The sequence below is a fragment of the Ammospiza caudacuta genome, chromosome 2 (genome assembly GCF_027887145.1).
Source record: "Ammospiza caudacuta isolate bAmmCau1 chromosome 2, bAmmCau1.pri, whole genome shotgun sequence".
In the NCBI taxonomy this organism is placed as follows: domain Eukaryota; kingdom Metazoa; phylum Chordata; class Aves; order Passeriformes; family Passerellidae; genus Ammospiza; species Ammospiza caudacuta.
In genome coordinates this window covers 81,679,831-81,707,681 of record NC_080594.1, presented here as the reverse complement: position 1 = coordinate 81,707,681, position 27,851 = coordinate 81,679,831, and the positions used below count along the sequence as shown (strand labels likewise).

The 27,851-nt window shown below is 38.6% G+C and overlaps 1 protein-coding gene across 1 annotated transcript; it reads right to left on the bottom strand.

Annotated features, from left to right (window-relative positions):
- On the bottom strand, window positions 1-27,843 carry TM9SF2 (transmembrane 9 superfamily member 2). Its single transcript, XM_058800671.1, has 17 exons — window positions 27,591-27,843; window positions 22,860-22,927; window positions 21,697-21,790; window positions 20,872-20,999; window positions 16,600-16,729; window positions 14,935-15,059; window positions 13,953-14,064; window positions 12,021-12,100; window positions 11,808-11,916; window positions 11,552-11,684; window positions 11,188-11,307; window positions 8,956-9,013; window positions 8,145-8,304; window positions 6,539-6,690; window positions 5,437-5,548; window positions 4,650-4,821; window positions 1-667 (listed from the first exon to the last, which is right to left on the bottom strand). Exons 1-17 carry the CDS (start codon window positions 27,720-27,722, stop codon window positions 600-602), a joined length of 1,953 nt encoding a protein of 650 aa, XP_058656654.1. The 5' UTR covers window positions 27,723-27,843; the 3' UTR covers window positions 1-599.
- Between the last annotated feature and the right edge of the window lie 8 nt (window positions 27,844-27,851).

The following is a 27,851-nucleotide window of genomic DNA, read 5'->3' as shown; positions in this document are numbered from 1 at the left end:
GACATTTTTACAACGTTTATTGGATTATGAATTTATAAATTCAAGGACTCAGAGGCACATAGTTTGAAAGGCCAAGAACACCAAAACTAATTAAGTCACAGAAATCAGAATATTTATGGACGTAACACCAGTAAAAAATAAAAATCACATCCACACTAAAAGCAACACCTCTTAAAGAGTCGTCCTTCAAAGTTAGCATAATAAAAAGTTCTCATTTCCCTCAAAGAAAAATAAATCATCCCACCTACCAAGCTAGAAAAACCTATTTACAATTGTACTTTGATCAGAAGTATCATTAAGTTGTGTAATACAGCCACTTCTATTCTGCCATTAGAATTTAACATTTCTTTCAAAGTATAGTTGTATTTACAAATGCATAAATATTGTAACTCTGATCTTCATTAAGGTTTGAATGAAAACAGGTTGTTAAGTCACAATACAAACGTGTTAGTGGAAAAGTAGGTGCATTTCAGTATCATTCTCAAAGAACAGGTAGCCAACACTTCTGATAAAGCTCAAGTTCATCAACGAGACCAGGTTTTTAAGTTAGGTTAATGAAGATTAAACCTCTTCTGTGTTAAGTCTTTACATCAGTTTCTTCAGTCGACTTTCACCACACTGTATATTTTGGTTACAAACCAAAAGCATGCAAAAAATCCAATTGTGCCTAGAAGAGAGAAAAAAGAAAATGACATGTTAGAACACTGACACAGGAGACATTAATTTCTGTTCATAGTTTGTGAATCAGGATGTATGTATCTGTGATCTGCTGTCCTTAGCCTTCAGTACATGAATCACATCAGACAATGGAAAGTTACAGACAGTACTTGGACCTTATGGGCATCAACTACTCTGTAACCTCTCATTATTTTCAGGAGCACAGAACAGATCATGTGGAACACTCTAGTAGTAAGATGTTTCTGTTTATTTTTTTGTTCTTGTTCCAGTAGGCTGCAGTCTCACTCCTTCACACTGCTCCATTTCACCCTTTCTCAGTGACTACTCACACACACTTTCTCTCATCTGCTCAGCTGTCAGAACATTATTATGTTTAATAAACATAATAACATCATCAGAGTTCCCATTACTTAGCAATACTTTAAGGTCTTGGAAAACTAGAGCACTACCTTTATTTCTCCACAGACTGAGTTAATACAAATTTCAAACCATAGTGTAGTTACTACACAACTTGTAGTCCTACTGAAAACATGTGTTACATACCTTAAAAACAAACACTACTGAAATACTTATGACAGTCAAAAGGTATACACAGATTTGAACTAAAACTGGAGGATGAAAATAATTTCCCTGATTATTTATTATCCTTCTAGCAGAAAAAAACCAGTGGCTTCATCCCTTCTTTTTCTGTAACTCCAAAAGAAACTTTTAACAAAAATATTATTTTGAATGTGAAATAGTTAATATAGTTGGGATTTGTTAATTTAACTGGATTACATCAAAATTCAGTCTCAATCAGAATGATACTGGATTAAACAGCAGCTCAGAACACCTGTTACAGGGACCTTAATTTCCCACAAAAACTAGGACAGGAAAAGAGCCCTGAAGATTATCTGATTTCTGCCTAAGTACCTCTTCTAGAATTCTATCCTGAACTTATACAAGCATCAAAGAAGTTCTTTAGAGGAAAAAAACTTCCTTTGTTTTAGATTTGGTAAGAGGGGCAACAAAAGTTGTGCGGTAACTTGTTGTCTAGCAAAGCTTGAAAGGAACCATGAATGATATCATGGTCATTTTTTTCACTTTACGCTTGCTAAACTACTGATGTTTAAGTGATTCATTTACTGTGATACGTAGTTGTGAGCCCAGCTGTGAATCAAAGATTTGTCATGTAGCTCCCGGTATTGTGCCTGCTGAGTCTGATCAATGACCTGGAATGCAGTATGGATGCAAGTGCCTGAAGCATGTGTTACACTGACATAGCAGCAGGGCATCATCAAAACCCTTCCTCCCCATCCTGACAATTCTTCACAGATGAGTAAGCAGCAACAGAATAGTTTTCATACAACAATTATGACTTTTTCTTGTTAGCTTTTTTATCATCCTGGCATGGGAAGTCAGTTGCCCTTGGGAGCAGTTTTTGCTAAATTGCTAATATGTTCTTTTGTTTAAAAAAAAAGGAGAACTGCCTGTACCTTTACCCTACCTCTGATTTCTTCTGTAAATCCTTATCTCAGAGCACTTCAGTAAATCTCAGAGAACTGAACATAACCTGCTTTTACATTCATATCAACCTAAATGGACATAATTCTTCTCAAATCTTAAGAAACAGGATTATTTCCCCAAATTAAAAGGTAATTTGCACTTAATCTTGAGGGAATTAGATAAAAAATTGTTAAGCACAATGTTTTACAATTCTGTGTAATTAATTGCCTCAAGTGTAACCTCCCCTGATTTCAACATCGAAATTGAAAATTTAAAAAACCAAGAGCATACAGACTGAAAACTGAGTTCTAGTTGCACAGGATGACTTGCATTTCCACTGTCCCAATTACCAACAAATGACTGCCACAAAAAGAAGCTGAAAGGGGCTGAGAATAAACCACCTCATCTTTGCATGCTTATGAACCTACCCTAAAAATTTGCTGGCAGGTGTTACACAGCCACTTGGTCAACTGAAAGTGAACACATGAGCAAAGGAAAAAAGGGGATGCAGTGGACACATCTTAATGCCTCTAGACAATGCCATGTGACATGACTGACTCGAAAGAATAAGGGCAAAAAATGTAAATTATATGGCTGAGATGCAAAAGGCAGCTAAACCATGTCTCAGCATAGAAAATTATTGTAAATCCCCTTTATCTTGAATGAATTTGCTCCAGAATTAGTGCACACATCCGAAGTGAACAAAGGAGACAAGGTAAACACAATTCTGGTTTTGGGCAAAACTGTTTTACTATTACAGGCAGACTTGCTGAACATCTGTTGGAAAAGCTGGTGAAACTAAATTAATTGACTTTACACTTATGTAAGGCCTTACTATTTTTCACACTACTTTGCAAGTCTGCACTGCATTTAAAGCTGATCTGCATACAGCAGTACACATTCATTTCCAGCTGAACAACCACACATCCTAGGATTTTTTAGTTCAATGAAACTATCAGTACACCCAGACCAGAAGTAAAGGTTAAGAGAAAAGCAAGGTGAGAAAGAAGAAAACCCAAGCAAGGGAGGCAGAATCTCTGATCTGTGCATTCAGAATGACTTGCAAACTGGTACAGAAATGTGAATAAAAGCAGGGATGCATAAATTACAAACTATCTGCAAGCAATGCCAAAATACATTGGACTGACTTAAAATGAAGGATGGAAGATAAAACTGACCACTTCTGGGACACAGCCTGATCACTTTTCAGTGAGATTATATAATGCACTCAAGTCCCATTTTTTCCTTTTAAACAGGCAATGACCCAAGAAAATCCTTGCAGGCCATTGCTCCCATTCATCATCATCTGCATCCAGTCCACAAACAGCTTCAATATTTTCTTAGCTGAAGTCGACATGTCTTTGAAATATTCAATTATACTTAAAATGAACACCATTCTTAGTTCTTTTTTCTTTTACTATTTTTGTTCTCCTAGGTTAAGTGGAAATGAAAATTCTACTTAAAAGTCATAGCGAGATTTGTATTAAAAGCTCTGCTGACAAGCCATTTGTAGTCTAAGAGGGCCCAAAAGATAGTGTCTATACACAGATACATATCCAAGACTTTGGAATCATTAAAAGTCATCATTAACATGAGGCCTGAAATTATTTAAACCATGGATCAGTTCAAAGTAGTCTCAGAAGTACTGCTCTGTAGGGCAGAGTATACAGGGATGGACTGCATTCTGCTGCAGCAGAACACAGAATTTTTAAGGTCTTTTTGAGGAGTTGGCAGTTGCTGCCTTCTTGCATCAGTTTGAAAGGAGACTTCTTGCATTTTCACTGCCATTTTCCCCCCCTAAACAAGGGCTATTTCTGTCTGACTGAAGACTACAATGGAAAATATTGTGACCTCATCTCAATTATTGAAGAGGAAATTGAAATGCAGCACCTAAGGACAGATGTATTTTCCAAACGCTCACAATGAAGATTACAAGGTTCAGACAAGACTGATAAAAAAAAAGTTAGAGAAATTCTGTCTGCTTCCCATGCCACTTCAATGCAATTGGGATACAGGTAAATACATTCTGGAAGAGAGTAAATTTAAAAAACAAGGCATTCTTTGTCTACCTTTATCCCTCTGTCTTCCTTCCAGCTATTCCAAAAACCTTGCTGTTTTTATCTTGACACTGTAACTTTATACTTGATTGTGTGTGATTTGAAGTATGCTTCTCTAAAGACAACTTATTTTTAAAAGCTGAGGTTTGTCATATGATGATCATAAAAATAAAATCTGGAAAAGTATTTATCACATATTTGTAGACCTAATGACAGGCCACACTTCAAGTTAGCAGTAGTTTTGCCTCATCCTCATTTATCTCTTTTATTAAAGTTTGTAAGCACATAGTTGCAATATGCTACACCTGGAAAAAAATCAAAGGCATACATAAATTTATAATTCTGTATCAAGATCAGTTTTGCCAAGGATTCTACTGTGCAAAACTAAAGGCAGATTCAAAATTTAAAAATCAGGTTGAATACACTTACCTGTGAAAAGGAAGAAGATCAAAACCATAATCATGGTATAACCGAAGTATAAAATGGTGCTAGCTGTTCCTGTGATTTGCAGTTTAGAAAAGAAATAATGTATTGCATATATTAGGAAATAAACTGCAGTGAAGCCACTAGTGAGAAATGAACGCCACTGCCAGTGATAGTCCTACAGTGAGAGAAAATACAAATGTGTGAGAAATATTGCGCACACCTCTAGCCCACTGATCCTACCAGGGAATGCAGAGCTACCTTCTCTATTATGACTTTATCCAAAAGTAAGTTTTTGCAGGGTTTTTTTATCTAGAGGGAGAAGAACTATATATAACCAATACTGCTTTAATAACACCATTCAAAACTAGAGATAAGTAACCTAAAGATCAATAGCAAATACACAAAATACTAAAATCCCAAATAAGCCAGGTGTACTTATTTCCAGCCACAGAGATTTTTTTTCCCAAGGCTGGGCATGTCCAAAATGTACTCTGATTGAACAAAATTAATGGATTAATTTAGCACCTTCAGAAAACAGGGAGTGAGAATCTAAAGATGTGACATCTGACTCAGCAACCCCCAGTGCAAGGTTTTAATATTTCTTAGAAGAGTTGCCAAAAGTAGCCTGCTTCACTTTTCAAAGACATAGTTTAAATGAGTTTACATCTCATCTAGCACTAGTGTTCATGTTGAATTCTGGAATACTTATTTTTAATTACAAAGGCATGAACATTTTTGGAAGCATTCTTAGAACATTATCAGGTTTGAAAACAGAGGAAGTATTTCCTACCTCTGCACATAGATGGAAGTAGCAGAGCAATATTGTAGCCTCAGAACATGTAATAACCAAAATAATGAATACCAGAAACAGAAAGCCAAACATGTAATACATCTGGTGGGACCTATAAAAGGGAGTTAAAAATAAGTTAAATGGCCATTGTGCTATTATTATTTCTTCATAGGTAGTAACATCACCTTAAGTATTTTCCCTTCCTATTGAAAAACTGTCAATTGTGCAGCCATACAATTGACTAATTTATTTTCTAACTAAAGAATAGGAACCTTGGCAGCTTGGTCTGAGAACACTGAGAAAGCAAGGCCAAAGCATGCCCCTGGTTGGGATTTTAGAGAAAGAAATGACTAAACATAATGGTGAAATCACAGTTCCAGTGAAGTCAGCATGACCTCTTCCACTGACTTCAGAAGAACCTGGATTTCACCTCACATTTCAATCAAAGGGGCAAAGCTCCAAACTAACAAGAAATGTCAAATGCTGTAGCTGTCTGTGTTGGGTAGAGGCACCTATTCAAGGTTCAGAAACAGTTTAACAAGATCCAATAACTAAATTGTGCCAGAAGGAAGACAAATTCCTCACAGTAGATTAGTTTGTCAGTGAGCTCACATCAAAATTCACTTATAATGCACTAGTCTATGGGGCTTTCTTTTTAAAAATCATTACTCTTTTTTAATAAAGATTTCACAAGAATTTGTTCTTGGTTCTTTTTTTTCCTCCCAAGCCTAATAACAACTACCAAACAAATCGCAAGTTTATTTTAATAAACTTTACTACTGTCAAGTTATATGCTATATATCAGCTTCAGAGCCACTTCCACATGAAGTCACAAGAGTAGCATGAGAAAACAACAAACTATCTGAAGGTAGGTCAGCTGTAAATTGCTAAGCATATCACAGCCACCTCTCTGCACACCCCAACAAGCACAACAGGCACCAAGTATCATTAAAACATAAAAAAAATACTAACATTTAAATAGTATTAAACCAGTATGGTAACAATGCATCCCCAAATAATCCAGGAAAGCATACTGAAGAAAACTTTCACAAAGAAATTATCACTTTTTTATGACAGAAAATTCAATTTATGGTGAACTTACCAAATACTATTGAGAATGAAGAACAACTGTATAAAGATACATCCAAAAGGAAGAATCCCTCCCATGATAATACCAGGTAATGGCTTTGTATAGAACGATTGCTCAGGAATCTGACGTGGAATTTGATTTGTGCGAACAGGGTGTTCAATAGCCTTTTAACAAAAATAACAAACAGCTAAATAAATGAAGTATCAAACCTTTTTGCTTTCTTTTCGTAATGACTGGTGGCACAACGTCTACTCTTTATTTTGAGCATGTGCATACCCAGCTACACTACATTTGCTGTTGCTCCAGCTCAGTTACCAACACTTGCTTGGCAAACTTGCTAAAAGACAGCTCTTACTGAAAACATAGTGACAGATATTTTGGACTTCCATTTCAATGTTTGCCTATCTATCATCTGTTACAGAGCCTGAGCTGATTTACCATATTTCAGCTGGGGTAGTGGTGGTGCAGATTCCTGCTTTCACCTTCTAAAAATTCCTGTGTGTTGTCTTTCAGGATTTACTTAAAAATTGCACTAGGATAAACTTACTGAAAGAACTCCATCTGGCAATTTAATCCTAATTCAAGACACATGCATGGATCAGCATGGTGAGAGAAAACAATGTAAAGCATTGTAAAATACATGCATACTCTATCTTTTGGCTTTCATAACAATTACATCAAAAGCACCAACAGATACTTCCTTTCTGATTTGATTTTCAAGTTTTTGTGACACCTACCACATTGCCTTATTAGCTTATCAAATCTTCCTTCCTTAAAAGATGTACACACCTGAACAATGCAGGGGAACTTGATGGAATTTCAACATGGTTATCAGAAAAAGCCCACTGAATTAAAAAGTGCCTACTAAAACAATAATCTCTGAAGGTATTACAAGAGATCTACAGAGAGACAGAATCCTGGCTTCCTATGCAGGAGAAAACCCACAAATGTATCTGCACTTATAGAAATTTATTTGTGGGGGACAGTAAACAGTTTTTTAAGAAAAAAAAAAAAAAAGAACCAATCTCATTATTTAATGATTTGGTCACCAAATTATTAAATGTTTGGTCACAAAGAGCTGTCATAAAAATATGTAAAATTGATTGGTTTAGGAGTAAATCACAATTAATGTCTACCAAGCAGAGATAACCATTTACAGAACACTTATGCAAACAGATTTCACAGAACTCTAGCAATTTGATCAGGGAACATCCTCAGTGTAGAGGGCAGACAGGAACAAGAAATACATGACAAAACCCAGAAATGCAGAATTTGCTTTCCCTCATGCCTGCGGGGTCAAGTACTTGTTTTAGTATTTGAAAGAGATGCTAATTAAAATAAAAATGCTCAAATCACTGATTTATCTGTAGCAGTCACTCAATTAAATAGAATGACAACCCAATTTGCTGCAGAGAGTATCACTGTCACCAACCATGTGTCACAGCCTTGGAATACCAAGACTGGTTCTCTAAGGCAGTTCTAAAGCAGCTGAACTGAACTGGAGCCAACAGCGCAACTAGCTAAGGTGCTACCTCAGTCATGGCCTATACAGAGAAAAATATTTATGTGTGTTTATGTATGTATACCCTTAAAAAAACAAATTCTCAGAAACACTTACGTTTTTCTTAAACCCAAAATAGGCACCAATAAATGTCAGTGGTACAGATATGCAAAACCAGAGTGCCAAAATAGCAACCAAGGTACCGAACGGAATAGCTGCTGAAGAGCCTTCTCCCCAGAGAATGAGGTTCATGATAAAAAAATCCGCAAATACAATTCTGAAAAACACAGAGCACACTTAAAGCACAGAAATACTTCTGAACGTTCAGTAACCCTGACAAAATAATGGCACTGTTTTGAGATTTGAGCACGAATCTCTGCTAAAACCAAATGACACACACAAAATATGAAAACAAAGAGATCAGACAAGCAATTCTTTGTTAATCTAGTGGGACTGAACTCCAGCAGGCACTGACGTTCCAACTAAGCTATTTCAAATATATGCTTGTCTTAACTACACTTCAGGGTAAGACTGCTTGCTGTGATTAAGTGGAAAAAATTATCAGAGTGGTTATACATTACATGACACTATGTAAGACTGACTACAGTGAGGTCAGAATAGTGCAGTCCAGAGAATGAAAGAAAACAATGAAAAAGTGGGCCTCAAACTTACTACTATCATAATGCCTTTTCCTAATCAACCTTTTCATGTGGTGAGAGTAAACAAATGCTTACAAAAAAAAAATAAAATCTAAGGATGATATGCCACTAACATACCCATCTTTGTCAAAAGCACCATGATACTCTTGGAGCTCCCAGAATAAAGGGACAATGTAAGATTTACCTGTATGGCTGAAACCTAAAAAATTAGCTATGCACATCAGAGAAGCAATTTAATTCTCTTAATCATGACAATATTCTCAGCTTACCCAGGACAAAGGAATGATGTCAGCAGGACATTTGTTTTCCATTTCTCACCTCCAAATGCTGTATATTAAAACATTTGACAGACATTAAAACATGTATTAAGCTCAACTATTAATTTTCCAGTCCATTTACCTGTTATACTTAACTTACAAATACTCAAATCATGTGCTATCCTGCCCAAAACCAGTAAACTAAATATTCAGTAATAAAATTGGATTTCCTTATCCTATTGCTTAACCACAGAACTTCAAAGCAAAACGTCTCAGACCAAGGTCGGGAAAGGTATCCAACTAAAACTGTATTTCTGATGACTTTATCTACTAAAAAGACGGAGCAGATTTGCAGTATTTCTAAATCTTTAAAAAATGTTTTAAACCTGGAGTGATTAATAAATTTAAGCTTTCTAGCATTTGACTGCAGGTTTCAGTAGGTAAAGATACATAAATATGTGAAAACCAAGCTTAACAGTTTTCTTGAAATAATTCTTGCCAATGAATCTTACAGAAGTCAGAACTAACACGCTTACAGAAGTAGTGATGTTTTCTTGAGTCTTAGCAGCATTAAGCAGTGGTGATACCAAAAGACCAAAGATAGCTTTTTAAAGAAAATCTTTATGAATTTGCACTATGCTGATAAAAATTCTAGTCAATATACTTTCAAATGAAAATATCCTGCTGGAGTGCAGTGAAGCAGATAATTTCATCTGAGCACTGCCATAATGACATGCTTCTTTATTTCAAGAGTCAGAAGTGATTATGGTTAGAGTGATTTTAATTAAGTTTCTATTTCTTCATAAAAACTTGGTAGAATGTGACAGCAGTTATTAAGATTAACCATTTACTTTCAACTCATGTTTCACTTTCTAAATGCAGTTTAAAAAAAAAAAACAAAAAAAAAACACTTTTAAAATTGGATATCTATTTCAGTTGCATTTTGTTTTATATGTCACATTATTTGTATACTATTAAAAAAAAACCCATTCATGCTTACATGCTCTAATACAGGGTATAAACCACTTCCTGTTATAACAACAAAAATATCCCTGGATCAGTCATTCACTATCTTAGTAATTAAACACAACATTCAAGTATCAACTAAGTGATTACCAATAAATAAAATATTAAATTTTATCCTTAAAAACTACATTTCCACCAAAGATATAGGATTCAATTTACCACTAATACACTTCAAAATATCCTTCAAAACACAGAGTATACACCACAATATCAAGAATAATTCTATCCTCAATTATGCTCTTAGTACTAAAATTTCCTTCTGTTTAAGTCTTAACTGGCTTGGATATTAGGAATACTTCATTTTCATGTCACCACCACTATGCAAAAAACTCCCCTACAAGATACAAACTCACTTTTCCCACTGGTTTTCCCCACATGAAAACTACAAAATGGTAAGAAGGAAGATCTCCAGTATCTACTGCCAGGCTGAAGTTCTGAAATAAACTTCTCCTGTAGCCCCATATATTCACAACTAAAGTAGTCCAAAAGATCTGTTTCTCTCAAGTCAAAAAACCTTTCACCTTGAGTAAGGTAATTAAAACAAGCTGTATGTGGAATGCCATGCTTCACCTTAAAATAAATCAGAGGATACAGGGGTAAACCATCTGAGGCTGGCAGACAGACAGGTCTTAAAACAATAGCTGGGATCAGTGAGGGAGCACAGTATCAACTAATTCTTGTCAGTGGCCCAGACACCACAGGGCTGACTTCTACAGCTACAGAACAGTCCTTCTCCCCGTGCTCCAGACAGTCCAATAAGCATTATTCTCCAAAATAACTGGGAGCTAGCTAAAAAGAGGTCACCAATCTCAGGCACGCAAGAACTGAGGTTCACAATTTGGGGGTGCAGGTGTGTGTTACCAAGCAACATCCACAGCTAAAACTCAATGCAGGCTTAGACAGTGCCCACAGTGACAGGAAACAGAAGCAGAAAACAATCTGATGTGAAGATATAATGACCTTAGTACTACTATTATTTAATTTCACAAATACACAGCAGCAAGAACAATTCAGGGTCTTTAGGCATGATTACATCAAAACCAGTGTAACTATGTTAAGTGCTCTATATATATATATATTCTGTTGTTAAGGTAAGTACATTTCCCCACATTGCCCTGAGGGAAGCTACAAACAGTGCAGCAAAATAAGAATCAGTTCTGTAATAATAATTTATGTTAATGAACTTAAGCCATGTCATTTTCAGTAACTATTACTCACATTTGTAGAATCTGGCAGCAACATAACCCGCTGGAGTTCCAAGCAGCACCCACAAAACTACAGCACAGGTCATTAGAGCTCCCCTGTTAGCAGGTGACAAAAATCCCAGGCAAGCAAAAACTGTGAAGCAGAGATGCACAATTTTAGAAATGATGTTAGAAACCTTAGACTATATGTTTGACTTAAAGCCAGTACATCAGCTGTCTTACAATCTGTGTGTACTAAGCTGCATGTCTACTACATCAGCTCAGCTGTTTCTAGTGACTTTAACGAAATATCTAGAAAAAATGATACTGCTATTTTTACTAGCACCATGCAGTGAAAAATCATGTACAATCAACTAAATCCTCCCCACTTTACTTACACAGGGTAACAAAAGTCATTATTAAGATTTGTGTGCCAGAGCCTAGAAAAACTGACAACAGCATTCCTTTTCTTGGGGGCCTGAAAATATCACCATGAACCAGTTTCCAGCCAAATTCTTCTTGAGCATCTTCCTGTAAAAGAAATACATCTATTAGAATACAGTAGATTGCAACTTAAATAGCCTGTTACAGCTACACATTTAACTGGAAAAATTACATTCCAAATAAATTTTAGGAACTGCATTTTAGGCTTACAGTGGAATCCATTTGATTGTATCTTGCAATATCTTTATGGAGTGTCCTCAACATAATCATAGCTACCATTCCAGACAGAAAGAGGACAATCACCAGGGAATTCATAATACTGAAAAGAAAAAAAAAAAAAAAAGAGAAAATTAATGAAAATCATCATTCAAACTGCAATGTAAACACTTCAGTACAATAAATTTCCTCCTATTTCCTCCTTACCTAAACCACTGGATGTGAGTGTGAGGCATGGATTCCAAAATATAATCCCATCTTGATGCCCACCTGATATTTTTTTCTTCCTGAAAGAGTACACACATGAACATCAGATACAGTCAGTATCCAATTCATACATTTGAAAGCTGATGTTTGTGCAAATCAATCTTAAATCTTGTGACTAACTGAAATTTCAAGTTCCATGCTTTACAAGGGAATACTTCAATAACAGCTACCTAGAGCAAACCTAAGATTTGACCATAGAATCTAAACCAAAATATTTTCTGATTTTGAACACTTGTGTCTTCTTAAGACATTAAGGCTTACCAAATTAATTTAATTGTGCACCCTCCCTTCAAGAACTGGAATGGAATAGCAGAATAATGAAAGAACATAGATTTTTTAGCACATAAGTCCATATAGCAAGAAACTAAGCTATGCTATACAGTCTCCAGATGATACTTCACTCACTACATCATGCTCTGTCCAAATTATCCTTTGCTTTCATCCAACCTCATTTCAGTACCAAATACCAATCCCATTACAAACAGCTTTTACTGCAGGACAAGTGGGGAGACAGAACTTAGCAGAGGGAAGCAAATTATTCCTCCAGGCATTTCAACAGATTAAACTTATTCAAAATGAACATTCATTGATCAAAAACACTTCAAAAAGAACATTTCTTTGTTTTATTTTGCAGAGTAAACAGGAAAAAAGGAACAGACAGTGTTAATCAAGGTGAAGGTGGCTATTAAACAAGCCAATTAACAAAACTGGCTAGGTGTCTGACAGGCTGTTATTTCAGTAATTTCTAATTTACAAGAACAAGAGTGCTTTCCAGTAAAGCCAGATTTTGAAAAAAATCCGGTGGGTTAAAAAATGTAGTCAAGATCACATACCTAGTTCACTGAGACAACAAAACCATGTCTCAAAGGAAGCAACAAATTTCTAAACCAGTATCAATGACTCTAGGACAGAACTGCATTCTTCCTCATATCTAAACTGCTTTTTTTTTCCTCTTCTTGAGATGACCTGGTCTGCCAACCCAATAGAAATTCAGAAGATTACCTCCAATTGATGTAACACTGTGCACAAGACAGGTGTACACACACAGCTGGGCATGCCATTTTTAAGGACAAACAATAAAATAATATGAAGCTGAGGTCACTCTTGATTACTGACTTCTCACAGGTTTCCAGAAATACTTGCTTTTCGGTATACAAATTCATTTCAGCACCACAACTGATATAATTTCTCAAAATATCATTATATAGTATATACATAATGTAATCCCTCCTACTTCTTATACTATTTATTGTATTTTGAACTCAGAGTGGAAATAGTTTGAGAAGGAGTAGGGAACTTTGATAAACAGTTTGTCCAGCAAACTCCATCTACAGAAAACCAAAACAAAATCAAAACCTCCCTCTCTTGTCAGCAGAATGAAAAACATTCAGCTATCACTGCTGCCTGCAGTTGCCTGATATACTGCTCCTCTGCTTTTAAATGGAGAGTAGTAGAACAAAGACTACCAGCTTCCTACTCTTTTGAAGGATTCCAGGGGAGGAAGACCTTAAAGAGAAGGCAGCTTTTACAGCAGGAGGGCAGAAAACTATCAGCTTCAACCTACCTACATGAAACAATTTCTCAGACTTAAGAACTTGGATTGAAAAATAATCTACCAGACAATCTAGGCAGATGTGGAAAGTGTGACTCTTAAAAACCACATATGTGTTTCACATCTACTCTGTATGTGTTGGTATGCAAAACTGTAATGTATGTGGTTAAATCCCAAGCCAACTCTGACATTCCCGTTCAAATAAAGTTTTAAAACTACAAATTTATTATTCTGAGCCAATTTTAATTGTCCATCTTTATAATTCAGAGTACTAATGCATGATTTTAAGAGGTAACCACCACAGAAATCTTAGTACTCACATGAAAAGTAACTGAGTATGTGTAAGCAATTTTGACTTCTCCACTGGCCTTATTACTTATATCCATGGGCACTCCTGAGCAGTCGGGGTTGTCTGGGTGAGTATGCTTGTAACTGCAGGGAGACAAGACACACAATGAAAGCCACTTCACTGACAACATTCTTAAGAAAGAATTCATTCATCTTAGAAAAGCATACCAAGGATTCTTCCCTTCAATACAAGAATTGTACTTAATGTCTCATAAATTTCAGGACTCATAAGGAACATATCCTAAGCTCAGGAATTTCTGAAACTTGAACTTCTTAAACAAGATTTGTCTCTTCTTAAAAGAGCACAGTCTCTAAAGCAGAGTACCAAAAATGAAAGAAGCCTTAGTATTGCTATGAACTTCCAAAACATTTTAAAAGTTACACCACCAGAATTACTAACTTCTCTCAGGAAAAAATATTTTCAACTGAACCAACAATGCTACAAGCTCAGTTATGCCATGAAAGACAAGATGCTAAGAAATAACACAACAGACACCAATTGTGCAAAAGCCACACAGACACCAGGACAACTGATGAGTGTAGCTGTGAAATCTTTCTATACAAATCCTGATTGTTGAACAGATCAAATCTTGCACTCTGGCCAAGCCTGCAGCAGGCACTCGTGTCCTGTTCTGATACAAGACAGAATATTCCCTGGTGGAGAAATACATGCACACACACACACACACACACACACACACACTCATCACACCCCACAAACACTTACTGGTTTTATTTTATCTTTTCTTGGTCCAAGTAGGAGAAAGTGCACCAAGGTCCATCAAATTACAAAATTACATTACACTGTCGTAACTACACTACATCAATCAACAGAAGAGGTAATCTGCAGGTCACATATATGAAAGCATTTCTGACTAGCAGCAGGTTCCCAGATCAAAGCAAGTGTCCTGGCATGTATGACTTTTTGATGACAAGTTACTTTCAACTACTAACCTTTTTGGTTCAAGTTTAGCAGCAACTAGTCTTGCTCCCAGAGCTTCATTCTCCACAACATGGTAATAAATTTTTATGTCAACATGGTTGAAAATATAAAAGGTATCCTTTTCATGAAATTCTGACTGCAATGAAAAAAGGTTATATTGAACAATCAACAAATATAGACATCACAAAGCCTTAGACAGAAGTCTGCATAACAGAATTTTAGACTGCATATAGTTTTTCTGTCAAGAAGTTCTAAAATATGACTGTGAGATACTGGAAATTATAAAGACAATGAGTGCCTTCTTGCATTAAAAACATAAGTTAGAAAAGTTAAGGCTAAGAACAGTCTAGTAAAATTGAAAAGTAGAAAAATTAATTTAAGATATTTAATATATATATATTTATTAATCAATTTAACAGAAGATGTCCTATTTTATTTAAGTAACAACCTGAATAGATAACTAAGGGACAAGTTTTGTTATTAGAAGCATTTCACAAGCATCAGCTATTTTAAAACAAAGAGTCTATTTTTCAGAAATTAAACAGAACTTTCCAAGACGATGCAAATAAATGCTCTCTGTGGCAGAACCACCTTTGAAACCAAAGATGCACAGGGATGAAGAGCAAGCAGCAGCTAAGAATGCTGAATGCAAACCTCAGGTGAAGGAAATATCACCCTGGAATTTAGTTAGCTTAAGAGGTTGTTAAACTCACAAGTAATTTAACAGCTATGTCTACTGAAGTTCAGTTAGAACCTCTAGAGTGTTCTATCCCTACCCTTTCTATAGAGCAGCCCCAGTTATAAGAATAGTTACATAAATGAAATGTTATTCTACAGTACATCAGTTATTTATTCAAAGGTTATTTTCCTTTAATTAAAAGCAACCCTTAAAATAAGATTAAAGTAATATTGCCAGATTAAATATTTGATCATAAATGCATCCATTCACATGGAGATCCTGAAACCAACTGATTATGGAGGCAATTAAACAAAATTGGCAACCACAGAAATTGTTATCTTTGGTAAGATCTATTAAATAAAACCAACCATTTTGAAAAACCCCAAAAACCTATCCCAAGTTCTCAGTGACCTTGCCATGGAAGAGGTCTGTGGTAGTCAAAGACTTCCTGGACTTTCTGTTGTATTCTTATCTTATGCTTTCAGTGCACTTATCTAGATCTCCACCACATCAGTGCACTTATCTAGATCTCCACTATATGATCTATCACAAGAGAATCTTCTTCCATCAGCTCCCAGTTTTAGGAAAAGCAAACCTTCCAAAAGTACACAGAGGTACAAACACACCTATGCAAATCTGCTTCCATGAAAACACCTCTATCCCAAAAAATGTCAAATCCAAGCCTTCAAACATTTCCATTTCTTAGGCAATGAAGGATGACCTTTACCCTCCACATGTACTGAATATTATGCATGTTCACCCTCTGATCTTTTAGAGCTCTACTGTACTAAGAAGCATAAGAGACAAGGTTCTTAGGCTTAGATCAGGCTTTCAAATGGAGGTACTTGCAGAGACCAAAACACTCACCTATCTTTAGGCAACATGTGTTCTTAAAATAGCAAGGACTCACCATAGAAACATGACACAGGAGAAATGCTAATCTCTAAATTAGTAAGAAGTAATATATACTAAAAAATATATAATTGCATAAACATACATTAATAACACAGGCATCTTTTGGACGGCCATCTTCTGTAATGTAACAGCCAATAGGAAAACCAGGATTACAGAACCTCTGGCCATCTTCCACATCGTAACACCATGTCACAGGCATGTTGTCCACAATCCTGTAAATGACATAGTGACACTTCACCATTTTTCAAAATACACAGTGTAATGGAAACAAAACCAGATTAACATTAATCTACTTTGCTATATTCATTACTGGAATATTAACTACAAGAATAATACTACCCATGGAATTGCAATGATTGCCAATCCAAGTTCCAAACGAGTTACAAGAATGGAGCTCTTCAACTGAAACCACTCTATTCACTGCACTGCTTCATGAAGTCCCCATGCAAAAACAGCCCAAAGCCAAAAACTCACCCAGTCCAAATTTGTAACAATTTAACTTATTATTTTGTCTTTAAATAATGTCCAAAATAATCAAATTTGCTGAACCAGCTAAAATTGACAATTTCAAGTTTAAGACAAAACAACAAAATTTTTAAAAAGCCTACATCACAAATTATTAATCCTCCAGCTTCCTCATTGCCAAATACATTTTTCATAGCACTCTTAAAACTTTTTTTTTGCAATTTAAGAGAATTCCTAATCATTAACCTCATTTATAGCTACCAAAGAGTATGCAACATTTTAATTAGATGATTACCAAAAAATTGTAAGCCATCAAACAACTGTTTTTGTAAAAACTCCCATGTCTGAGGGAGTCAGTGCCAGCTGGCTCCAACAGACTCCCTGCTGGCCAAGGCCAAGCCCATAAGTGACCAGAGGCAACTCCTCTGGGAAACAGATTAGGAAAGGGAGAAAAATCTCTTCACAACAGCATCTGCAGCTGGAGAGAGGAGTGGGAATATGTACAACTCTGCAGACACCAAGGTCAGTGGAGGAGGAGGGGGGAGAAATGCTCCCAGCACAGAAGCAGAGATTCCCCAGCAGCCTGTGGTGCAGCCCATGGTGAGTCAGGCTGTCACCCTGCAGCCACAGGCAGCAGATACCTGCTTGCAGCCCATGGAGAACCCCACATCACAGCAGGTGGATGTGCCCTGAAGAAGGCTGTGATCCCATGGGAGACCCACACTGGAACAGGCTCCTGGCAGGACCTGTGGCCCCACGGAAGGATGAGGCCACTCTACAGCAGGTTTGCCAGGACCTGTGAATCCATGGGAGACCCACACCTGGAGCAGCCTCTTCTTAAAGGACTGCATCCCATGGAAGGGACCCCCACTGGAGCAGTTCCTGAAGAGCTGCAGCCCATGGGAAGGACTTGCACTGGGGAAGTTCATTAAAAACTCCTCCATGGGAGCAACCCCACACTAGAGCAAGGGCAGTGTGTGGAGAGTCCTGATCCTGAGGAGGAAGGAGTGGCAGAGACAACGTGTGATGAACTGACCACAATCCCCATTCCCTGCGCCCCTGTGCAAAGGAGGTGGTGAAAACTGGAAGTGAAGTTGAGCCTGAGAAGAAGGGAGTGGTGGGGAGAAGGAGTTTTAAGCTTTGGGTTTATTTCCCAATACCCTTCTCTCATTTGGCTGCTAATAAATCAAACTGAATTCCTCAATTTGAGTCAGTTTTGCCCGTGACAGTAGTTGATGAGTGATCTCTCCCTACACTTATCTTGACCTTTTTGCTACATTTTCCCTCCCCTGTCCACTTGAGGAGAGAAGTGACAAAGCAGCTTTGGTGGGCACCTGGTGTCCAGCCAGGCTCAACCCACCACACAGCTGGACTCAATGATTTTAGAGATCTTCTCCAACTCAATCAACTCTGTGCTTGTATATTTGAAATTTTATCTCCATTATGTATGCTAGAGAGATTGCTTGCTTTTGTTAGTGTTTTCATCTCCTAATCAAAACAAGACAACATTAACATATTGCAAGTAAGATTGGTTTGGATAAAAGCTTTCCTTTGCATCTATGCAGCAAAGACATCCTGAGCTGCCTTCAAGCAGCAGCAGCAGCAATGCCAGAGCAAACTGGTAGTTTAAGAAGCAAATCATTTTTCACAGCTAATCTTCAAATTTAAAATGACTTGAAGAGATTATACATGTGGAGCAAATATGCTATTCAACAGTGTTCTTATATGTCTCTCAAGAACATCTGGTGATGAACACTGTCAGCCAAGATATCAGTATAGCTGTTGAGTCCAATTCAGTATGTCAATTCCTAATCTTATTAAGTGGCTTTCGAAACCTTAGAAGTATTTTGCACCATCTGTGTTCCCCAGGAATTTCATGATAAATTGAAGCTGGATAATAACCCTCTACTGAATCCTCACTTATGCTACCTTGTTCATCCCTGTACAACATACCTCTGGTACCATACTCCTGGAGCATGCATCATTAATCACAAAATCCAGCCACAGCCATGTTGTGAAGCTGTGGCTAAGGAGGACTAACAGACATAACCAAGGGTTTTTCACTGGTCCCTAAGTTTTAGGGCAGTGGGCAGGAAAAAAAATATAGTTAAAATGCAATTAAAAGAATTAAGGAATAACCTAAAATTCAAGGGAAGTTTTCACACTGAAAAACAGAATTATATCTTACTTAAACCTCTACTTGAATACACTAAGTATATTTTTTAAACAATTTAATCTACAGGGAAAAAAACCCCAAACCAGCTTGAAGTACTTTTTTGTATGATTAATTTTACACAGTTCTGTTTCAGCTTCTATCAGCTTAAGTTATGGGCTTTTCTAAAAAAATTAACTTCTTTCAAGCTTTGTAGTCTTGGGAAGCTATTTTTAAGTTACGCACCAAAACATACACAACCTTTTATAGCTGAGTCTTTTATGCCAGACTCACATGCATTACTGAAATTCAAAGTGGTGCAAATATTACAAACAAATGCAGTATTTAAGAGGAATATAATCAAGTCCAGCATGTTTGAAGCTCCACTTGTTTTAGCATTAGGCATATACACTTCAAATCCTTGCAAAAGTAGCTGTACATTTCAGAGTTTCTTTAAGGCCTCCTTGTTCACCTACCTGAACACATGACTCTTGCCTGTGAACCCTTCGGACATAACCTATCAAATTCCTACTACACTCATTTTCAAGGGGCTCCCAGAACATTTACATCAGTGAACCACAGTTTATCCCCACAAAGGGATATCCCATATCAGTTCTTGAGAGCAGTAGAAAATGCACTTGTTGCCTTTCCAGCTGTTTCAAAATTGAAGGAATGGAACATAACATTACAGAAAAACAGTTAATGACAGTGGCAACATTCAACCTGCATTTTTACTAAAATACCCAAAAAGTTTAAATCCAAATAGATGATGACCAACACATTTGTTCCCATAAAGCAGGAGGCCCATATGTGCAATTAGAGCATACCTATGAGTGACATCAATTAATGATGCTCATGCATTCCTTGCTAAGACATGCCTCAGGAACTCATGCCCAAGTTGTTCCTTCTATTCTTGCACCTGAAAGCTGCCGTTGGCAGAGCCTGCCAACACATCAAGCACTAAATAAACACTGATAACATGGCTAGGACATTTCCAGTGCCAAGACTGAGCCTGCTGATAAACATTTCACAGGTCTTGGATGTGGGTGCAGTGTTGGGAAACTGAATATCTGCCGGAGATTCAGCACACTCATTCAGCCTTGCCCCACCCTTAACACACGCCCCACCCTTGCCCATCTGACAAGGATTCAATGTCAGAGCTCAAACAGAGCTCAAGGTCAATCATATGGTTACAGAGAGGCCCAGAGAACAGGAAAGGACCAAGCCTTTATGCATTCCTCAAAATTATTTAATTAATTAGTTTTGATTGGCCACCTTTCCCTTCCACATCCATAGAAGAGAAACAAACATTGCAAAAAGAACTGTTGACCCTGTCTCCTGGACACAGCAATTCAAGGTGAGCGCAAGGGCTCTCAAGGGAAACAAAGATAACATAGCAAAAGAATAAAGGTCCTGTAAAACTTTTCTCAAGCTAAGGCAGGACTAACTTCCACATTTACAGGTGAAAAAAGCAGCAGTATCTTACAGTAAGCACAAAGCTTTGTGTTTAGAAACAGATTCATTTCCATTGCTCCTAATGCCTATCCTTCAAGTGAAGGAATTCTTTTTTATGAAGACGACAAACAATATAAGATTTTATGCAAAAGCAGAAGGGGAAGAAATTAGGTGCACATATCTATTGTTCCATCTATTCACTTGCAAATACAAAAGTATAAACTAAATTATCACCAACATACTACACTAACCAATCTATGAATTTTAGACTTACCAACTTACCAGTGATGTTGATAATTCAGTAGCATACTTTTTTTCAAAAAGTCTAATTTCTGTTTGTCTTCTGGCTTTGTGGTATCATATGTTTTTGTACAAACAGTTTTACAGGTCTCCTTCTTGTTGAATGTGAACTAAGAAAAATGAAAGACTCATGAGCAAAAAGGTTGTAACAAACGGTCTTATTTCAGTACATAACAATTTATCCCATACATTTCATTGCCTATACTATTATAATGAAAACACCTAACAAATTACTAGACTAGGTACATCAACCCTCCAGAGGAGGTTTTTATACTGGTGTGTACTCTAAACCCCTCCTGTGCTCACTGCAGGAGCCCTCCAGCAAGAGCTCCTTGTTTCTGACTAGCACACATTTTCTGCCATGATTTACCAGATAAGTGATCTGACCTCTCAGCAGCCATGCTGTCACAGGCAGCTTCAACTGGAAGCTTTCTCTCCAACTACCTCTGTAGAAGAGCATGTGAGAGCTTCAGTCAGCAGGACAGACCAGCAAGCTAACACCATTTATAATTCTTCCATTTTATGGCTGCAATATTTTCAGATCTGGTTCTAAGAAGCAGGAGTGCTGAGCAGCAATAATCAGGTTTCGTCAGATCCCAAAGAGAGAAGATAACCTGCACAGCACTTCAGACTATAGCCCCACAATGCAGAGCACACAGTTACAATTAGGTTAAACTGACAGATTTTTATCGTGTGGAATTTCAGATGCTGAAGCTTTCTCAGATAAAGCCTTTGTGAAAATCATCTTCAAGATTCTGATCTCCTTTGGTTACATTTGAATGCACACATTACTGACAGAAAACGAACCCTGTAAGGAGATGGTTCTATCCTCTCCCCAAACAAGACTTGGCCAAGGTTTTCAGATGGACGCTTCTTTCCTTCTGCCTGACAAAAGTCAAACCTGAATTAGAGAAAAGATACAAAAATGAATAAAATATTCTCAGCCGCAAATAATGTTCCCAAATCAACATGTTAATCACAAGTGAAGGAGCTATACAGCTTTCCCTGTAGACAACAGTTTCTTCATTTAACCTGTGAAGTGTGAAAATCACTATCCTGGTTTGAGAATAAACCAGATGAAACAGAACCAACATTGAAGTCTCTTCATCAGCTATCTCAGAACAGTGTAGCATAAGTTTCTTTGAGTAATTAGAAGTTTCCTATTTGAACAGGGATTTTAGACAAGAATTAAATCTTCATCTAGAGTTTAATAATGACTCTCAGAAAAAAAGCATGCAGGCCAGATTCCAGAATTTGAGGGAAAATAAAAATAAAAAAGACAGAGACAGCTCCCTTACAACAAACACTATTAAACGGTTATTACAGTTTTATTCACCAACACGTTTAATAGCACATCCTCCACATTTTTCCGATCTATTTTTAAATATATCACATTAATGTTCTTTAAAGTGTAGACATAACTGATGCTTAAGCTCTTCAATATTAACAGTCAAAATACTATTTATAGCAAAAACTTTCCATAGTTGTACCAGGCACTGATACATTTAGTGCACTCCTATGGATGTGTACAAAGAAAACATTTAACACCTCATTAAGATAATCGATGGGATGTTCGCACCTCATTACCGCTTTAACTCATCTGGCAGCGGCTACTAAAGACAGAGGTAATACTTTGATCTACAGTGACAACTAATGCAGTAAAGTATCATATATTTATACACACAGATTTTAACCTTAAGTTACACTACAACAGCGATTCGACCTGCATGAGGGCCTATAAATCCATGCACTGAAGTTATGAGCAGAAAAACTGAGACAAAGGAAGGAATGTAGGCGTCCATCTGCTCACTGAAAATTCTGTATTTGTAAACTTATGTTAGCAAAATAAATAGCCATGCCTCAGTGGCACACTGCTGTAAGAAGTAGTACATAATACGATAAGGTAAATGAAATCAATCTTTTTGGAAGAACTGACAATTCAAACGGCACAAATGGTACCATATACTTACGCAGTGTATTCGTAGGGGAGCACAGATTCCACTGAGTCAAGCCTGTTCACAAACAGCTCGATTCCAGACTGAAAGAGCAGAGATAATCAGCAGTTACATTTAAAGCACTCCTTCAACTCCCATGGATATACAAAAATAGGTTTGTTAGAATAAGGTTAAGGAAAGTGAAAATGTAAGATTTATGTAATAGTACATCTTGATGTGTAATGAACTGTATCTGCTGGGAGCACAAGTAAGGCACTATCTAACCATCACAAAAGCAGCGACCACATGATAAAAACACTTAAAGGCTAACATAACCATTCCAATTACAAGATAGCAGGAAATCATGCACAAAAATAATATCATTAGCACAGCTGCCAGTGTTTAAGTGTAACGTACCAAGTCATATTAGTTATCATCACAACTTTTGTGTAATAGAAGTCTTAAAAGAACACGAAGGAAAGTGCAGATGAGACCAGTACTTCTCCCTGTAATTAAGGATGCTCGACAATTTTATACGTGTAGTAACTAGAAACTGAACTATGATCATTTAAACAATGCATTCAGACTGATATATTTTAAGTTTAAACAGAATCTCTTTTCAAAGAGAAGGCAAAGATACCCACATTTACCTTCCTATAGAAGTTTTTCACTAACTCTATCAATTCGAGTAAGAACCTGAAATTCAGTCTACTGTGGTTTCAGACTAGTTTAATCAATATACATTAATTACAGATGGGCTACTCCACTTCTGTTGAAAGGGACAGGACTCTAACTCTTCCCTCTTAGTCTCAAAATCCCTTCCCTTATTCTAGTCTTGCAGTTCCAATAAAATTCAAATGTTTGCCATACACTGCTTTTGGCAGTTATCTGCTTGCACAGTAAACCAATCTAATGGACTTAAACACCAAAAGACTTAAACAAAAAATTCTGAAAAGCAGTTCTTAGTATCACAGCAGGCTGTCCTCACTTCAGCTGGGATAGAATTTACTTCTTAGTAGCTGGCACATTGCTGTGTTTTGTATTCAATGAGTGAATGATGCGATAACACATTGAAGTTTTACTTGTGGCTAGGCAGTGCTTACCCTGAGTCAAGGACTTTTCAGTTTCCCATGCTCGGCCAGCACAGAGGTGCACAAAAAGCTGGAAGGGAACATGGCCAGGAGAAGCTGACCTGAACTGGCCAAGAGGCCACTCCATACCATGGAATGCCACACTCAGAATACAAATTGGGAGTTGGCTGGAACGGGATGATCACTGCTCTGAGATGGGCTGGGCATCCATCAGTGGGTGGTGACCAATTGTATTGTGCAACTTGTTTTGCCTGGATTTCATGCCCCCCCCTCTCTCTCCCTCCTTTTCATTAAAATTATTATTACTTTTTCTACATTAGTAGTATATTTTTTTTCAATTAAACTGTTCTTATTTCAACCCACAAGTTACTTTTCCCCCCATTTCTCCTCACCATCTCACTGGGGTCAGCAGGGAACACACAGCTGTGTGGTTCTTAGTTGCCAGCTAGGGTTAAACCACAACACAAACTGAGCTGCCTTACTGTGTAATCAGACAAAAGCTGAAGGGCAAAACAAAGGTGAATGCCCTCAAGAGCAAACCCTCTCCCTTTCAACAGCAAGCCATCTATTTTCTTACCAACAGAGGAGCATTTCCTCCCTATGAAAATTCACTCAAGTTTAGCCAAACCAAGAAATTCTAAAGGAAAAGAAAAGCCAGAAATGTTCACATGTATCTGTAGCTCAGATACTTCAGTTGGGTACCGTGTTTTACTGATATAACTTAGCTGTCCATGTGCAAGTCAGGATGCAGTCCTGGGAGCCACAGAAGTTCTGTGAGCTGTTAGCATGACCCACTAAGTGAAGACACACCTTCAGGCTCAGCTTTCCCCTGCCCTAAGCCATGCAGACCTGCTGCTCACCTCTGGGAAGCCTATGCTTGCCATAACTCTGTAAGTCACTTCAACTCCCAAACACAACAGGAAACTAGACTGGCAAAAAAGTTGGATAGTTTCCTGCCATGTTAAGCTCAAAAGCACAACAAGTAACACAGCTGAGTCAATGCAGAGGACAGGAACACATTGCCCAGGGGAAGGCAGCAATGAAATCTCTCACTCTCAGCAGCAGGAGGGAATTAGACTGCCTCAGCTGGCCACAGAACCGTGGCCTTAAATTAGCTACTTTCATCAGAGGAGATTTACTGAATGCTGCAATTTTTCCTAAGAATTATATGCATTACTGCAGATCAGCACATTTGATAAACCATTTCCATACAACACCAAACCCTTTTTGGAGCAGTCAGGATTTTTTTAAAACTGAGTAAGGATTCTTAATCTTTAGGCAAGAATTACTATTTCAGTCTGCATAGATCCCATTCCATTTCTGTTTATATTCTTACCAAAACCAGAAGAAGCAGCCAAACTGAGCTTGCCCAAGCAGATTGGCAGGAAACTTGAAGAAAGGGGAAAAGCCACAGGTCTCACTGCTCTTAGCTACATGCCCTGTAAACACCTCATCCCACCTCACCAACACAGGACAGGAGATCACAGGGATCATAACAGACAAATAGTAGGTACTGAGATCTGGCATGTGGATCGAAATCCTCAGGCAGAGGAAAATGCACTGAGATTGCAATAAACAGTGATAACTGCAAGAAACCTGTCCAAGGAAGCTTCATTTTATCCACTTACATAAATATGATACAGCAATAATGCAATCATATTTTGTTCCTCCTTACCAGGAACCAGAGTACATTCAGCTGCAGACTACATGGAGAGAATGAGATGTGAAGAGTGCTTTAGACTTCTCCATATGCCTATGTCTAATGTGGAAATTGCTAAGAGGTGGCTAATTGCAGAAAGAATTTTTGCACTACTGCAGCTGTTGAGGTGTTCAGCTGCCTGCTGGTGGTACATTTAAATTACCCAAGTACCTCATGTCACATTTATTAAATGATAAAATCTCAGGAGAAGACAAACATTTTGTATGTGTTTTATGAGGAATAAAAATGCAGAGATATCTGAGAGAGATTACCCCATAAGTGTCTCAGATTGGTTACAAAATACAGTAGGCTATGAGGTCCACCTGACTTAAAAAAAAAAAAATCTGCCTTCTACAAGCTACAGGAATAATCCAAACATTGCCATGTTTTTCAGGGATGTTGTGAAAAAACACAAACTGCAGCTTGAAAGCTTAAGCCTGTATTTGAAAAAACCCCATTCCTTACGAGGGTGGTGCAGCACTCTAACAGGTCACCCAGGGAGGAGATGGCTACTCCATGCTTGGATGTTTCCAAAGCCTGCTTAAACAAAGGTAGAGCTGAGTTGATCTAACGTTGACAAGAGTGGTGTTTTCTGTCCTCTCATGCTCCACACTTATGAGGCTGCAGTATGTGACCTGCTGAGGTCACTTCCAAACACCATTTCTGTGGTCCTATAAAAGAATGTCCACAGAACATTTTACTACTACAACTGAACAGCCTTCATTGTGTGCTTGGCTTATTCCCAGCTCAGCTGATTCAGGACAGCAGAAGGATAAAGTCAGCACATGGTATATACCAAAAGCATACAGTTTTAAGCAAGCTCTTATTCTGAAGAATCATGAACCAGTGTTTCATGCAAGGCAGAAGCTGAGAGCTCAGAAAGTGCAAGACAGCCACTTTCTACAGTAGTAAGACCATGGATCATAAAACTGATTAGTCTTGAACTTTCTCATTCAAGTATTAAAGCACAGTCTGCTGTAATTTCCATCACAGCAGCAGGAAACAACTTCAAAAGGTGCCCCAAAGGAGCAAAGACGATTTTTCATCAGAGGAGATTTGCATTAATGCTCCCCACCAATATCCTTACAAATGAGTTACTTGGTTATGCAAACTTCGCTTGTCCCTTCTGCAGACATGAAGGTAAGTTTAAGCTTCACTTGACACTCCGGGCCCTGGCAGCCCCTACACTTCAGGTTCCTGCAGCCAGGAAGACACAGCAAGGAAAGTGTTACGGGATGTTTACTTTGGTATCTGCTCCAATCACCAGCTGCTCGCTCCTGCCAAGAATCACACACACACCCCTCGGCATGACCTGTCACTGCCATCCTTACTTGCTGCAGCTTCCTGCAGGGATCTGAAAGGACCCAAGCGATAACCGGCCGGAGCTTCCTACTTTGCTACTTGCCCGACGTGGCCGTAAGTCACAGGATGAGCCGACAGCTCTCTCCTTCCCTCGCAGGGATCGTGGTCACTTCCCAGCCAGGCTGGAGCAGAGCCAGGCAAGCACCTCTCCATTCCACTGGGTCCTCTGTCTCATCAATTTCCGTTTCAAGGAGCAATGGTCATAAACTAAATTACAAGAAGTTTCACCTCCACACGAAGGTGAACTTCTTTACGCTGAGAGTGACAGAGCACTGGAACAGGCTGCCCAGAGGGTCACGGAGTCTCCCGCTCTGGAGACATTCACACGCGGTCCTGTGTCACCCACTCCCGGTGACCCTGCCTTGGCAGGGGGGTTGGACCGGGCGTCTCCAGAGGTCCCTTCCAACCCTAGCAATTCTGTGAGCAACTTGAGCACAGCGGGAACGGAACCACGCTCGGAGCCCCGGCAGCCCCAGCCCCGGTACGGCACGGCCAGGCGGCTCCAGACCCTCGGGACAAACTCCACTACGCAGCCCCGCGGCAGGGGGACAACACCCAGGCCGCGCCGCGCCCGGGCGGCCTCGGGGGCCTCCCATCAGCGCCCCCCGGGCTCACCTTGCACTCGGGCTTCTCCTTGCCGGCCTCGCAGAAGTTGACGGGCGCCAGGCCCGGCAGGTAGAAGGCGGCGGCGGGCGCGGTGGCCGCCGCCAGCGCGGCAGCGATGAGGAGAAGCGGCCGCAGAGCCATGTCCGGCCGGGGGAGCGCGGGGCGGGGGCCGGCGGGGCCGGGGTCGCTGGGCGGCTGCGGGGCCGCGGCTCCGTCTCTCGCCCCCCGCGCGCGCCCTGACGCGGCAGCGCCGCTTCCGGCTCCCCCCTC

Excerpts from the sequence above, each read along its gene's own strand:
- TM9SF2 (XM_058800671.1), bottom strand. The coding sequence starts at position 27,722 with ATGGCTCTGCGGCCGCTTCTCCTCATCGCTGCCGCGCTGGCGGCGGCC. Across the intron at positions 11,685-11,807 it reads ACAATCAAATGGATTCCACT|GAAGATGCTCAAGAAGAATT; the intron begins GTAAGCCTAAAA and ends TTTCTTTTACAG. Across the intron at positions 9,014-11,187 it reads TGCTGCCAGATTCTACAAAT|CATTTGGAGGTGAGAAATGG; the intron begins GTGAGTAATAGT and ends TTTAATATACAG.